The 14,174-nt window shown below is 30.1% G+C and overlaps 2 protein-coding genes across 2 annotated transcripts; both read left to right on the forward strand.

Moving 5' to 3' along the window:
• Nucleotides 1-724: 724 nt before the first annotated feature.
• Nucleotides 725-2,639, forward strand: LOC119689745 (calmodulin-like). The gene is made up of 3 exons (XM_038104642.1): nt 725-1,190; nt 1,512-1,880; nt 1,963-2,639. The coding sequence occupies exons 1-2, from the start codon at nt 774-776 to the stop codon at nt 1,515-1,517; spliced, it is 423 nt and encodes a 140-aa protein (XP_037960570.1). The 5' UTR covers nt 725-773; the 3' UTR covers nt 1,518-1,880; nt 1,963-2,639.
• A 6,142-nt stretch (nt 2,640-8,781) lies between these two features.
• On the forward strand, nt 8,782-9,467 carry LOC119689440. Its single transcript, XM_038104271.1, has 2 exons — nt 8,782-9,193; nt 9,256-9,467. Coding segments are annotated over exons 1-2 (333 nt in total). The 5' UTR covers nt 8,782-8,861; the 3' UTR covers nt 9,257-9,467.
• Nucleotides 9,468-14,174: the final 4,707 nt, after the last annotated feature.

Below are 14,174 nucleotides of genomic sequence, written 5' to 3' on the forward strand. Positions count from 1 at the left end.
GAGTCAACAATGACTATAGTTTTTCCGATATAATGATAATAAAGCCTATTAACAGTAGTTATTACAGCGGTCATTAGCAAATAAAACTATATAGTACTCAGATTTACCTACATGAAAAGTGAATGTAATAAACTATATTAAGGAAACTTCTTAGAGAAAAGCATTACTTTTGGCGAAAATTTGTGCCGGGATTTCATTTTTAACAAAATAGCTAAATTAATCATAAGCTAAGTCTCAGATTGTAGTCATATATAACCGAACACTTCAACTTCCATTAGTGGAATATCATATATTAGTTGGAACAAGCAAGCTCAGCGATTGAACTTGGTGAGTTCTGTAACCTTTGAAATATGTTAAATGTATTAGCCACTGGAAGCTGTTAGTTAGTAAAGCTCTTAATTTATAAAAATGAATATAGTGTCAATATTAATATTCAATATAGGATATATGAGGAATTGTTATATTATCTCATATCTTCAGTAAATATTATATTCGGCCATTATAATACATTTACTATAATACATTTACAATGTAAATATTAAACTTCGTTAAATTAATTATTTAAATTTTGTACTATCAGTTCACCATTATTTGTACACCTATTTTACTTGCAATTGTTCTAAAAATATCAAGTTCTCTTTAAAAAACATAAACTTAATCAATTTTATTTCATTCTATTCATATTGAAATGTATTAAATTCATTACTTTAACAATATACAAAATTTCAAAAAGTACTGTCTGGGCTTAAAAATGTTAAAACCCACCTAATAAAATGGAAAATAATCTATCTGACAAACAAATTGCTATGCTGAAGGAATATTTTGATACGTTTAAAGACTCCAACAGTGGTAACATAACGCTGGAATCCTTGTTAACTATTATGACTTGTATGGTGCCTATGATAACCGAAGGAGCTGTTGTTAAGTTATTTACGAACTTTGACTACGACAGAAAAGGAACACTTAACTTTAACGAACTCATAGAGTGTATGAAACAGATTCTGAGTCAAGCTGACCCAATAGAGGACTTTTCCAGGGAGTTTAAGAAATTTGACAAAAACAAAAATGGCTTTATTACCACGCCTGACCTTCGACGGGTTATCATCAATCTGGGTTTAGCTTTCATAGATGATGATATAGAATGCATGATTGCCGAAGCCGAAGCCGAAGCCGAGGCCAAGGACGGGCGAGTAAGTTTCGATATATTTATAAAAGTTTTAAGAAAAAATAAATTTAAAAGACAGGAAAGTACATACGACTTGGTAAACAAAACATTTACATTTTTCCAATAATATATAAATAGTTTCCATATAATAAATATGATTTCGTTTTCTGATAACTAATATCAAGGTGCATCATTTATTTTATTACTATATATTCCACTTAATTGTTCACCTTATATCCAAACTTTAATCTGATTAACATATTAACCACAATCCTATTATGACTCCCTTTTCTAACAACTATATGCAATATATCTATATAAATTTTTATTATTTTTATAATTCTAGCTTTAGGTTAATTTGGTATAATTTGGACAAAAAAACGTACCAACCAAGTACTTCAACTAAAGCGGAAACTACTCAGCACTACAGTATTTGTGCTGACGGGTCAATGCATAATAGGTAGGCAGGCATACTTTGAGACTAGGTTTTAAAGCATGAGGACGAGGAGGTCAGTTGCCCATCATTAGATAAGAGAAGATCAAAAATCTTAGCGGCTCCTTCTTTACTGATCTGAGTGCCTTTTTTCCAGCGTTGACCATACACTAACCTTCTACTTTATGTACGAACCAACACTATTCCTGTGGTATCATTATATGACTGTTGTATATATTTGAAATAGTTGCTTCTCGGCTAAAAGCATCAGAATGCAGCTTAGTAAGTGCTAATGTCAGACAACACAATCGTTAAAATAGTAAAAAAATAATAAAAAAAAATAAAAATAAAAAAATTTTTCCAGAGTTATGATGAAGCTTCTATTTTTTGTGGATATATCAACAAACAACTTCATAGTCTTCTGGGCAGCAAAAATCCACAACTAACTACCAAAAGTACGTTGCATTCTCAACAAGTTAGTGTATAATGTGTCATTGGTCAGAAGATATGTTCAGCTCTTGCTTTTTGAAAATGGTGAAGATGTAACACAAACCATCAATTCTAATCGCTATATAATAAGTCCTAATTTCTTATTTTACATGGTGACCCACCGTGTGGGGTTGATACCATGGTGTAATGTCAGGAAATGTATCCAGATAAAGCACCTATAAACGCCCCATTGGAGTAAATTAAGCCAAAGCAGTTTAAATAGGTGCCGTTCCTCAACAAAGAAGAAGTTATATTCATGCCAAAGTACATAAGAACAAATGACATCCTCAGGAACCTCAAGATTGATCCGATCAATAATAAATGGACCAACACCGCGTTATCAAATCTCAGATTGGTAACAGGCTCTGAGAGTCCAATTTCTCTATGCTCTGAGAAAATATATTTATTAAGTGTTGGCCAAGCTTTTGTTTATTATTTGTAAGCAAGACGTAAAAAAATAATGTCAGATGGATATGTACTATAAGATGTTATTTCCCACTTAATGGTAAGGGAAAATTATATTTTTAAATAAAAATTCGATAGAAATTTTAATCGGAAATGTGTTTTATTTAAAATAGCTATATAATATATTTAAAGTATACGGGAAGATATTAATTTAAAAACAGAGATTAGTCAATATCATCTTATTTTCTTGTTTTATAGTAAAATTTAATATCTTCTAAAAAAAGTTTAAATAGTTTCGCAGAAATTCAGTCTCTCTAGAACTCATCTTTTTATCTCAATCGAAAGTTTTCGAAAGAAAGGGTAAACATTTGCACATTTGCACAAATGCTGATGCTTAAAATAAACAAAATTCCGATGCGTTGAGACTCGACTCAACCCGTGCTTAAATCGAAAATTATGACAAGGTGCTGAAAAGTGCTTAGACTCTTCTATGCTTATTCATGCTTCTCGACAAAAAAAAAAAAAAAATGCGAAAATGGATCTGTGTTTTAATATGGAAAAATTCTTTTACACAAAAAGGAATTCTTATCAAATGGCTTTTTTTCTGTTTGAATATGAGTTGAAATTTTCAAATATTTTCTGCTACTCGTATATGAAAATATTTAAAAATAAGCAAAATGGAATTTTTGAAAACAATTTCAAATGATAAATGATCAGCATATGCTATACTCGTCGTATATGCGTTACCAGTGACAAAATGAAAAATGTTCTCACATGACACTCGCCACTTTTTCTGACACAGATACGTTGACATTTTGAGTTTCTCGTTGGCCGCAAAAACGTATCTCGTAACATCTTTTTCACTTTTTTATTCCCTTTTAGCAGTTAGTTTTGATTTTTCAAAATACCGTCATATTTGTAGCACACACCCGTCCATACACACATGGAATATACCATATCTACCCGTACATCTATCTACTCGTATATCTACTCGCATAAATATTTGTATAAAAAGTGAAACTTAACATGAAAGTGCAGTTGTGCGCCATAATTTTGCGAAATAAAGCAACAATTATTTCAGCGTGACAGCAGCTTTAAAGTTGTTCGCATTTAAATTCATTGCAATAAAAATTTTAATTTTGCATATAAAATTGCCATTGAATACTCGTAGTGCACAAATGACACATAGATACAAATAATGTGAGCAAATAGTCTGTTTCTGTATTTATGTTATATGTGTGTGTTTGTGTGTTTGTGTATCTGTGTGAGCTGGTATGCTTGTGTCAGTTACACCCTTGCAAGTGTAATAATCTGTTTTGTTGCTTGCTACCCGACTACCCGACTTCCCGGCTACCGCTTAACCCTTAACACGCCTTAAGGGTTTAACTATTGTGCTGAATTGTGCTGAATTGTGCTGTGTTGTGTTGTGTTGTGACACATTCCGTCGTCATCGCACACTTCTTCATCACACTCAGAGAGTAAACACACATATATATATCCATATCCCACATCCGTTTTATCGACTTGAATAATATTTTTCTTTAATCTGTAATAATAAACAATGAACATTTTATAGTCGGTCATATTTGTTGTATGATTTTTATCTCGAAATATACGATGAGCATGCAATTTGTTCAACTCTTATTATGGGAATGTATCTGGATCGTACACACACACACACACACACACACACACACACACAAATGCAGTATGGTATATTTGATATATCTGGTATAGTTTTAAGCCGCTTCGATATTCAAAGTGGAGAAAAAATTTCTGATAAGTAAAATCTTTGACTGCAGTACATGGAATTCATTTTAAATTGCTTACTTTTGTTTAAGAGAAGCAATAAAAACCAATTATTTTTGTAGTATAGTAATGAGAATGATGCAATGGTGTTCATATATCAATAAAATCTGAAATATTAAAATACAATATTACAAATAAAAGAAAGCTTACGACGATATATTTAACATAACGAATACAGTTTCATTATTAAAAATTGAAAAGCATTGAATTAAAAATAATTCTTACAATGCTCTAAGTATGAGTAATGTAATATGATTATGGTGTATGTCTACATTTCCGAATGCAATATTACGACATCTTCACGAGAAATGTGGTAAATATCTTTCTGCACATCAAAATAACTAGGAGGAGGAAGACTCAAATTCAGCTCAGGGTACTCAAGGGTATGAGTTCAATCCTTGATAGTTGCAGTCTCAAAAAATTATTTGTGATGGATATTTTATGGATATATGGATCAATACTCACAACGACTGTTTGGGCAGCTAAAAATTCAATTTATTAAAAAAAATAATAAAGAATGTTTCAAGATAAATGCGCGATAATTTTTCTCTTATACAGTCACTTACTGTATAAGATCGGAAAATGAGTATTTAGCTTCTAGAAGACTATTTTAGTTGGAAGTTGAACTTCATATAGACGAGATAATCATTCGTTTAGCAAGATTGCTTAACGAAGAAAGTGGAATAGTAATAGCTGTTTTGTAGATATAGGAAAAAAAAAGTGGCATATAGAATTGAGTTTTGGAGCACTGAGATATTTTATTTTATTTTTCTTCTTTGCTGTAGGTGGAAAGCATGAAACACCATAGAGTGAGATCGAAACCCATCAAAAACACCTCTTAGCAATGATTTGAGAAGACTCCAACCACCTCACTGTAAAAGAATTCCGGCTAAAATGACATTCCAATAAACATGGATAGAAAGATAAGGAGCTAAGTATTTACATTTCCAAATTTATTTACACCAGGTGTAAAGACACTAATTATCTTTATTAAAGTAAGAATTCAGATTTTTTAAGTACATATATACTCTCAATGTGGATTGTTTTATATTTGACTCAACAGCTGATTTCTGAAGCGAGATTGATCGATCTTAGTAAAATACAGAGCAAGGAATGTGTAGAATATCAGGATAGTGATTTTAGCGATGAGCTAAATATCTGCGTGTCACGGACAACAGCTATTAAGGGAGTCCTTCCACCTTAGCGGTAGAGTAAAGAACTCTGTTGGAGTACGGTTGGCCAATAGACTTGCTTCTGTAGTGAGAAACTGACATACTGAAGTATGTGAGCTTAAGAAAGAAATTTCTGCACGAGATGTTCATTTGAATTTGATCTTACGTTTGATGGTTCTCATGGTTCCCAGACCCCTGTAAAATGATGAAAATGTTCTATATTTATGTGGTATTAGAAATATTGATCACTTTTAACTTTCTCAGTTAGAAAATAAGTTATAACTATATTGCAAAATAATGTTATTCTTGTTTTTGTATTAAATTGCTTATAAAAAAAGCAATTCTAATGACTATATAAAGTCATCAAATAATATTCTAGCAGTTTCCAATAATATATTCTCCCACTTACATCTAAATTTGTATAAGATACCCTTTTAAGTAGGTCTAAAACTTTTTTATAGTAATAATACATTATTATATTTCACAGTTTCTATAGTGATTTTTAATTTGTTTACTATATTATTATTTCAACAAATTTATTATTATCTTTCCCATATATAAAAAATTGAAAATTGAAAATTTAAATTTAAAACTTTGCCCTTTCGGCGTGGAACTCAATACTCACTTCTGTTGCAATCTATCAGTCGTTGATGTGCTCCAATCCGCTTCACATCTTTGTTGTGGGTCTCGGAGTAATTGTTTTTTTATTGTCAAGCCAAACATATGCTGCGTAGACTCATATAATTTCATCTGGCAGTAGCTACTGCCTTTGTCCCTGTTTTTTAGCTATGATAGTAGTATATTCATGGCGTTCCAACTAGCAATGCGTAGCATATGTACAGTAATAGGGATTAAAATTATATCTGCAAAAAATGTGTACATATATATGTAGCATATATATATAGGTATGTATATGGACTCTCATAGAGTCCATGTGTGGTGTATGTGGTAAATTGTGTCATTGCGAGCACTTGTGTTTTGTTCTGTTTGTTCAACTCTTGTTAAATTATATCCTAAAGGATACTTACTTACATGTGCAACGAATCGCATCTTTTTTTGTTTATACTTTATTTGAGCTTTTTTTTTGTTATGTGTTATTTCACTATATTGTTTTATATATTATTGTTTTGTAATTATTTGTTTTTATAAAGTTTTTACAAGTTTTTTCTTCGGGTTTTATTATTTTTCGACTTAACAAATTGGAGTGTTTAATATTACAATAATATTTTTGGATGTTTCATCAAGCTTTCCTTGTTCCTTGTTGTTTGTAAGTGGATTTTGATTTCATTAAAAGTTTTTAATAACTAATATAAAATTCTAGTATATATACGAAATTAAATTTCTAGCAACTTTCTGATTCCAATAAAAATATTAAAAATCTGATGGGCTTTCATTTTGCTTTTGTTGCCTATATTAGCAGATTATGGTATATTCATATTAAAATGACTACCAACATATATATTTATTATACATAAATTTTTTCAAGTTTACTATTTACAAAGCTTTTAGTCGTGTCTTACACAACATATAAACAACAACTGCTTCCTAACTGCTGTCCTACTCTCCTAGTAGAGCATAGGGCCGATTCCTCTTAAACTTACTCTGTCGCCTGCTTCTCTTGCAATTTGATTATAGGATTACTGTGTACTTAAAGAACTTAAAGCAGCTGGTCTACGATTCTTCGCCATATCTTAGTTGGGGCTTCAGGCTGGCGGCTATCTTGTGGATTCCAACATGTGGCTTGTTTTCTTATACAGGGTGCTATTTTTTTAAGCATGTGACCAATACATATAATTATTATATATACGTATACACACATCGAATTTAACAATTATATAAGCTAACTTCAGCATCGTCAAACCTGCAGAGTAGATTTTCGTGATTTAAACGCAGAATAATCACTTACCAGGAATATGTGTAAATGTCTGAAATTAAAATAAATTAATTAACAGTTAAAATATTTATTTTAAACCACTTACTAAAATCCACCCCGCTTGCACTTTGACACATCAAAGTGATCTGCAATTACAATGAAATAAAAATATGGAAATATAATTAAAAAAATGAATAATACATTTGTCTTATTTATTTGCTAATTATATCTATTTTATTAAACATTTTCTAGTATATATTTTATTATAACAAATAAAAAAAATAAAACCACCATTAACCGAAGATACATTAAATCACGTTTCTCAAGTTTTAAAATAAACCAGCAAAATAAGAAAAGTCAACATACCTATTCGCCGTAAGAGAAATTCGAAGACAGTCTGAAGAGAGGATCAAAGAAAATGGAGTATGCATACATGTACTAGAATGTAGTATAATCTATACAAAAGCTCGGTCGATTGGGTATATAAGATGAGCACTTTTCTTTTGTAAGGGACCTGAAATATAAACTTAGAAAACACAAGTCCATATTAGCATTCGTTGCACATATGAAATTTCTATATTAAGAAGTAATAATTCCAAGCATAATTATATCATTTCGATTGGTCGCATTCCATCTACGGTAAATAATAAAAACTTGGAGAATTTACACGGTCAAGAAACCCCAACACAAAAACATAGTTATATCATTTCGAATGGTTGCATTCCGTTTACTGTAAATGCCATAACTTTGTAGAATATAGACAAACCACAAGTATAATTTAATCGTTATGTTCGGTCGTATCACGGCTTAATAATCCCATAAACGAACTAAATGAAGAAGATCACCATCTAAAAAAATCACAGGCCAAGAACGTTTTGAATCACTACGTGTCTCCGGATTGCGTGGAAGAAACAAACGTCATTAATTGGTTTATTCATTCATAACGTAATTTAAAAACTCTTAATATTATTAACTGACTAACCTTATTGATTTATACTAAATAATAAAACATCAAAATATAAAACGACAAGGCCTTTTGAATATTTCGGTCACACAATTTTTTGTGACAACCCTGATTTGCTGAGAATATCCCAGTAAATCGAAACGACCCCGATAAAAAGTCGTTACAAAGGGACAAGTCTATTCGTATTCAATAATAATAGATATACATAAACACAATACATTAAGTTTAAAATCTGGATTAAAAGAAACAACTTAATATTAATTAATCATTAACTAAATTTTAATTAAGTTAATGAACCACTAAAAAAATCTGAGACAACAAATCCGAGTTGTGAGGCACTCATTTCGTCAGAGCAAGTTTAGAAACTATTATTTTTCAGTAGCACAATTTCAAATTGACTTAACATCCGAGTAGGTAAACATTGAAATACTTTTCTATTAGTTAAAAATTAACAAATTTAAAGAAAAAAGTGTGAATATCTAAATAACGTTTAGATTAAAGCAGGAAATTGAAAACTTAGTTTTCCTCAAACGGAATACATAATTTAAACCATGACTTTTAGTATGTTAGGTCCAGTAATCTTTCATGGCATGTTCGACAAATCAAACGAATTAGTAGTTGTTCCAACACCGGAGGTAACACCAATAAAATATCAAGATACTGGTCCTGAAAGTAGATCAAAGAAAGTAAAACTCCAGTTCTTACAGAAATGTGAGCAATTCTGGAGAATCACTTTTGAGTCGGTGCCACGTAGCTTTGGCGATTGTCCGCAAGTACAAATAAATGACAATATTGCGACGGGTTTTCGAGTTCTAAGTGAAAAAAAGTACGACATGGTCCGCCAGTGGTCTCGATCATCTAATTGGATAAAAAAAATATCATAGTAAGTGATATTAGTAAGAAAATCTGTATTTTGCAAATATTTTAATTTAGAAAAATTCACAGATGTGAAAAATAATGGATACGCTTAGGATTGGTCAATACGCATATCCATTAAGGGCTTCAATAATACTTCAAGAATTTCGATGCGTCTTAAACTTAAAAATGTAAATATGTAAGAGTCAAAAGTAATTGGTTCATGAGTTTATACAGAAAGTAAATTACCATAAAATAAAATTCAGGTTTTTTTTATATGTAGGTGGTATATGTAGGTGGTATATGTAGGTGATATATGTAGATATATTTATATTTAATGGTTAACATGAGCTGAATTTTATATTAATAAAATACTAACGCAATGCATAATGGCAGTTTGAATTTTTTTTAACAAAAGAATATGTTGTAGTTAGATGATATGAGAATTGTAAAATAGATTAGTGCTATCAGGCACACTGTTGTATCACACCAAGACGAGGGGCAAGGTTAATTACCTGCAGCAGTAGCGGGGCCTGGACGCAGGTCACACCGATGGAAGTTTTTAATGACTTATAAAGACCCTACCTCGAAGTATGTACGATCAACAAGGTTGGTTGTGATAGAGCAGAATTCTTATCAAACTTTTGATGTCATTGCTAGAGTTAATGTGGACGCACGTTACACCGATGGAAGTTTTTAATGACTAATAAGGACCCTACCTCGAAGTATGTACGATCAACAAGGTTAGTTGTGATAGAGCAGAGTTCTTATCAAACTTTTGATGTCATTGCTAGAGTTAATGTGGACGCACGTCACACCGATGGAAGTTTTTAATGACTAATAAGGACCCTACCTCGAAGTATGTACGATCAACAAGGTTGGCTGTGATAGAACAGAGTTCTTATCAAACTTTTGATGTCATTGCTAGAGTTAATGTTTTTCTTAAATTATTTTGCAAATATGAAAAATGTCGTCATTCAAACAATTGTCGATCAATGACTAGTAGTCGGTAAAATATTGGGGTATATAAATAATTATTATGTATATTTTTTGTGTTTATTGATTAGCTGCTGGTTAGTCTATATACTTTCTAAGATATGCCATATAATACGCGACTTTGGTGGTATAACTAAATGTTAGGACAATTCAATGTATATAACGTCAGAGGTTTAATGTAATAAAATTAAACTTCTTAGTTATTAATTTCTGCTAAAAAAAACAAGTATTCCCTAAATTTGCAATAACCGTATCTTTGCACTTGAAATGCAACTTCACAACTATTGAAAGTATCTCAATTTTTGCTGAAAATTGTTCGCATCATTATGTGTCCAATAGATATGTCAAAGTTGTCATTTAACAGCACATCATAACATGCTTTTCTGTAAACAATAAAGGAAACATCATTGACATCTACAATAACAACGAATGACAGCAGTCGAAATAGGTTTCAATTTCAGTTTCGGTTTCGGTTTCTGCTGAAATAGTTTCTAGTTGACATTAACAAATTCTGACAAGGATAAAGCATTTTACTTTGTTTTTTTCTTTTATTTCCTATATTATACGAGTACGACATGTTGCTATGGGCGCAACAACAATTTTGTTATCCAGAACATGCAGAATATTCATTGCAGCACCAGCTACGAGAACACCAGAGAACATATCACTAGACACAGCATATAATCGTATGTTTGCTTGCTCATTTGCATTTAATAAGAAAATACTTGGGGCATAAAAATTTAGTTGATAGATACATTCATTTTAACCATAATAATAAATCCTGTGGGAGGGTGAACTTTCCTCTTTTGTTATCTCCAATATAGATTGCATGTGGATATTAACATCAGAAAATCATTTTCAAGGTTTACTGGTAAATAAACTTTGAATACAAAACCTATATTTCTTTTAAATATTTATTTTAATATCTGTGGACAGACAGTAAAAATTAATTGCAAATATTTTCTTATGAAAAAAATATCTTTAATTTAAATAGATATGACACGAAAAAGATATAAAATGATTTTTTCTGCATCAAAATTGAGATTTTCGTTACTGAAATCTACAAAAAAGTGATTTTAAAATAGTTTTTAATTATTTATTGGCAGTATATTACTCACATTTAATAACATTTCTTGTAAACCTTTTGCAGCCTCTGCCCTGAAAAAGAGGAAGAAATAGTTTGTGCACAAAATTCTAATATAGGTAGCTCTTAATTCAATAATACATTTAGAACACCATAACACTAGCACAAGAACAACTCAAAACAAGAAGTTCATAGCACCGCAAGTAATCAATACATGAAGACTACAGTCCAAATGAAGACTGTCGCAATTTCAGCCCTCAACCTACGTACCTTCTGAAACTTGAAATATCTATAAATGAACAAAAATTTGAAACATAGAGTTATATTCACCTCGACTGTTGGCAAAGAGTCGATACTTATAATATTTTCTTGGGAATCCGTGTATTCAGATAATTAACGAACTGCTATTACAGATATTATTAAAATTGTTGTAATGCCGATAAAAGTTCTTCTTCTACAATGGAGCTGCAAATCAATCTCAGTTTTATCTTCCCAATTATATGTCTTCATGCAAATTTCTTCTCCGCTGTCTTCCTTTCCGTTTTTTTAAAGGTTACCAAATCTTTGGCAATAGCATATCATATCCTTGGAGGCACTTAAAAAATAAAAAAAGAGAATTTAGTGTTGCGTTATCATTATTATTATCATTATTATTATTAAATTATTATAAAAAGGTTTTTCGAACAGTAGTGAACTACAACAACAAAAATTCATTCTATATTATTTTCAATTTATTGAATTTTTGACTGACCATACAGCTGTTTCGAGTATTGCCAAATACCCATCATTAGAGGTCTTGAAAATAAATAATTATTTTACTTACTTAAATAATTTATTTACTTAAATAATTAAGTAAATAATTATTTTTGAGTTTGCAGGTACCAGGAATTGAGCTCGTGTCCTGCCAAATTTAATTATTAAATAATTATACTTAATTAATCTGTAAGTGAAAATCAATCCATATTTAAACACTTTTTAAAGAGATTTAAAAAAAAAAGTTGAGATGTTTTAAAAACAATTTATTCTTCATTTTCTATTCTAAAATATTTACTCGATAAATATGTATGGATGGTAAGGGATCAATATTTATGTCATAGTTGGTCTTTGGTGCTGTCAAATACAATTAAATATGTAAATTGTGTCTCTTCCGTATTGATATTAACCTCAAAACCACTCCATGAATAAAATACTAAACAATAGTCCATATCTCAAATCACTTCGTATTGCGAGAGAAATAGAAAAGGACGACGGCAAGTTGATTAATTGGACAAGGGTTAAAATTTAATAAAAATCATAATTTGAAATTCCAGGATTTTATTTCATTACAACTTCACTTTTTCGCTTTATTAATTTTGATTAAATTAAATAAAAATTTTGAAAAGGGTTCAAATGTTTTCGTGTTTCTATGCTCAAGTGTAAATTAGCATTATATTATTGTGATACTTGTTCCTTTATAGCGAAACATTTTTCAAACTTTTATTAAAAATAATATAATGCAAATTTTGCAGTAGGAGTATTTTATACATATATATCTAATTTATAGGTATGTATGTATGTTTAAAATATAATTAAAATTTATTTTAAAATATAATAACATGTTTACAGAATTTTATCCTGAGATAGTTTTCAACATATTGTTATTTTTTAACAATATTAGAATTCTCAATTATATACGTTTTTTTTAGTTATAATATACCAAGGATGCATTAATGTCAAAGTCTGTACGATCAACAGCTCTCATATCGTCTTCCAACCATCTTATTGGTCTGATTTAGCATATGTTAGTATGCATTCTGGCTATTTCTAAAGGTAGAGGATCACTCGGGAGGAACTATTTCAATGCGATTGACGAGAGAAAAATCCAGTCGTTGCGTACTTTGTCCAGGATTAAAAAATAAGTTGGCTTTATTGTATTGTGTCAAAAAGTAAGTACTTTGAAGGTAATTAAATAGATTTCAAAGAATTTATAAACATTATAAAAGTTGTAAATGATTTCAGCTTATGTTTTAGACACAATATTATTTCCTTTTCTCACACATTCTTCTTTCATACAGCAACTAACAATGGGTAATTTAAATCTTAAGATATATGTATATATATACATAAGTTTTTATAAATATAGTCTAAGTAGTTACAAATATATTTTCATCTAAATCAAATCACAAATAATTCATATATTTTAATTTTTATAATTATTTATATTTTTGGAATTCAGTCTTAACTAATTTTAAATTTAATTGGCTGGATTTGACTCACTTAGATTACTTTTCGTAATTGATGTGTATCTTTACAATAAAGTCCGCAATGCTTTTTTTTATAAAATTATTGATTAAAATCTTATATAAATATTTCTTATGTATATAAATCCTTCAAAAACTTTTCCGCATCTTCGGTAAATAATCATTTTCCCACATCATACTTGGATGAAAACAAAACCATCCAAAATGTACATGCTCACTAAAAATTTAAGGATTGATTAAGATAGCTGTAGTTAGCACAATAGACCACCTGAGTTGCGGTGCATGATACTCTCCACAACATAATAATCATAATCAAAATTTTTTATATGGCAATAATTCCTTCATTGCCATGTGACATGTGTCAAGTGCAATCCTATTCTGGCAATGGAGTCCGAACAGCTATCAAAGAGATCATGTAGAGCTAGCAACTGGAGGAAGAATAGTGTGTCTTCAAAATAAGCTGCCATTAATTCATATTAAAATCCATTTACTTAAATAAATATCTATTGAGGTTAAGTTTCTTATTTAGGTGCCTTAGGATTGTACATTTATTGGTCATTTATTTCTCCAAACCAATATTCGTATCCATTTAAACCTTTTTATCTAAAAGCTTGCAAAAAATATTATTTTTCTGATATTTATCTGACTTCATTTGTCCAACTTTGGTTTTGATTAAATATAAAAAATTG

Source organism: Teleopsis dalmanni, chromosome X (assembly GCF_002237135.1).
Source record: "Teleopsis dalmanni isolate 2A chromosome X, ASM223713v2, whole genome shotgun sequence".
NCBI lineage: Eukaryota > Metazoa > Arthropoda > Insecta > Diptera > Diopsidae > Teleopsis > Teleopsis dalmanni.

Bases quoted from the DNA above. Each gene is read 5' to 3' on its own strand.
- LOC119689440 (XM_038104271.1), top strand. From the start codon at position 8,862: ATGACTTTTAGTATGTTAGGTCCAGTAATCTTTCATGGCATGTTCGAC.
- LOC119689745 (XM_038104642.1), top strand. From the start codon at position 774: ATGGAAAATAATCTATCTGACAAACAAATTGCTATGCTGAAGGAATAT.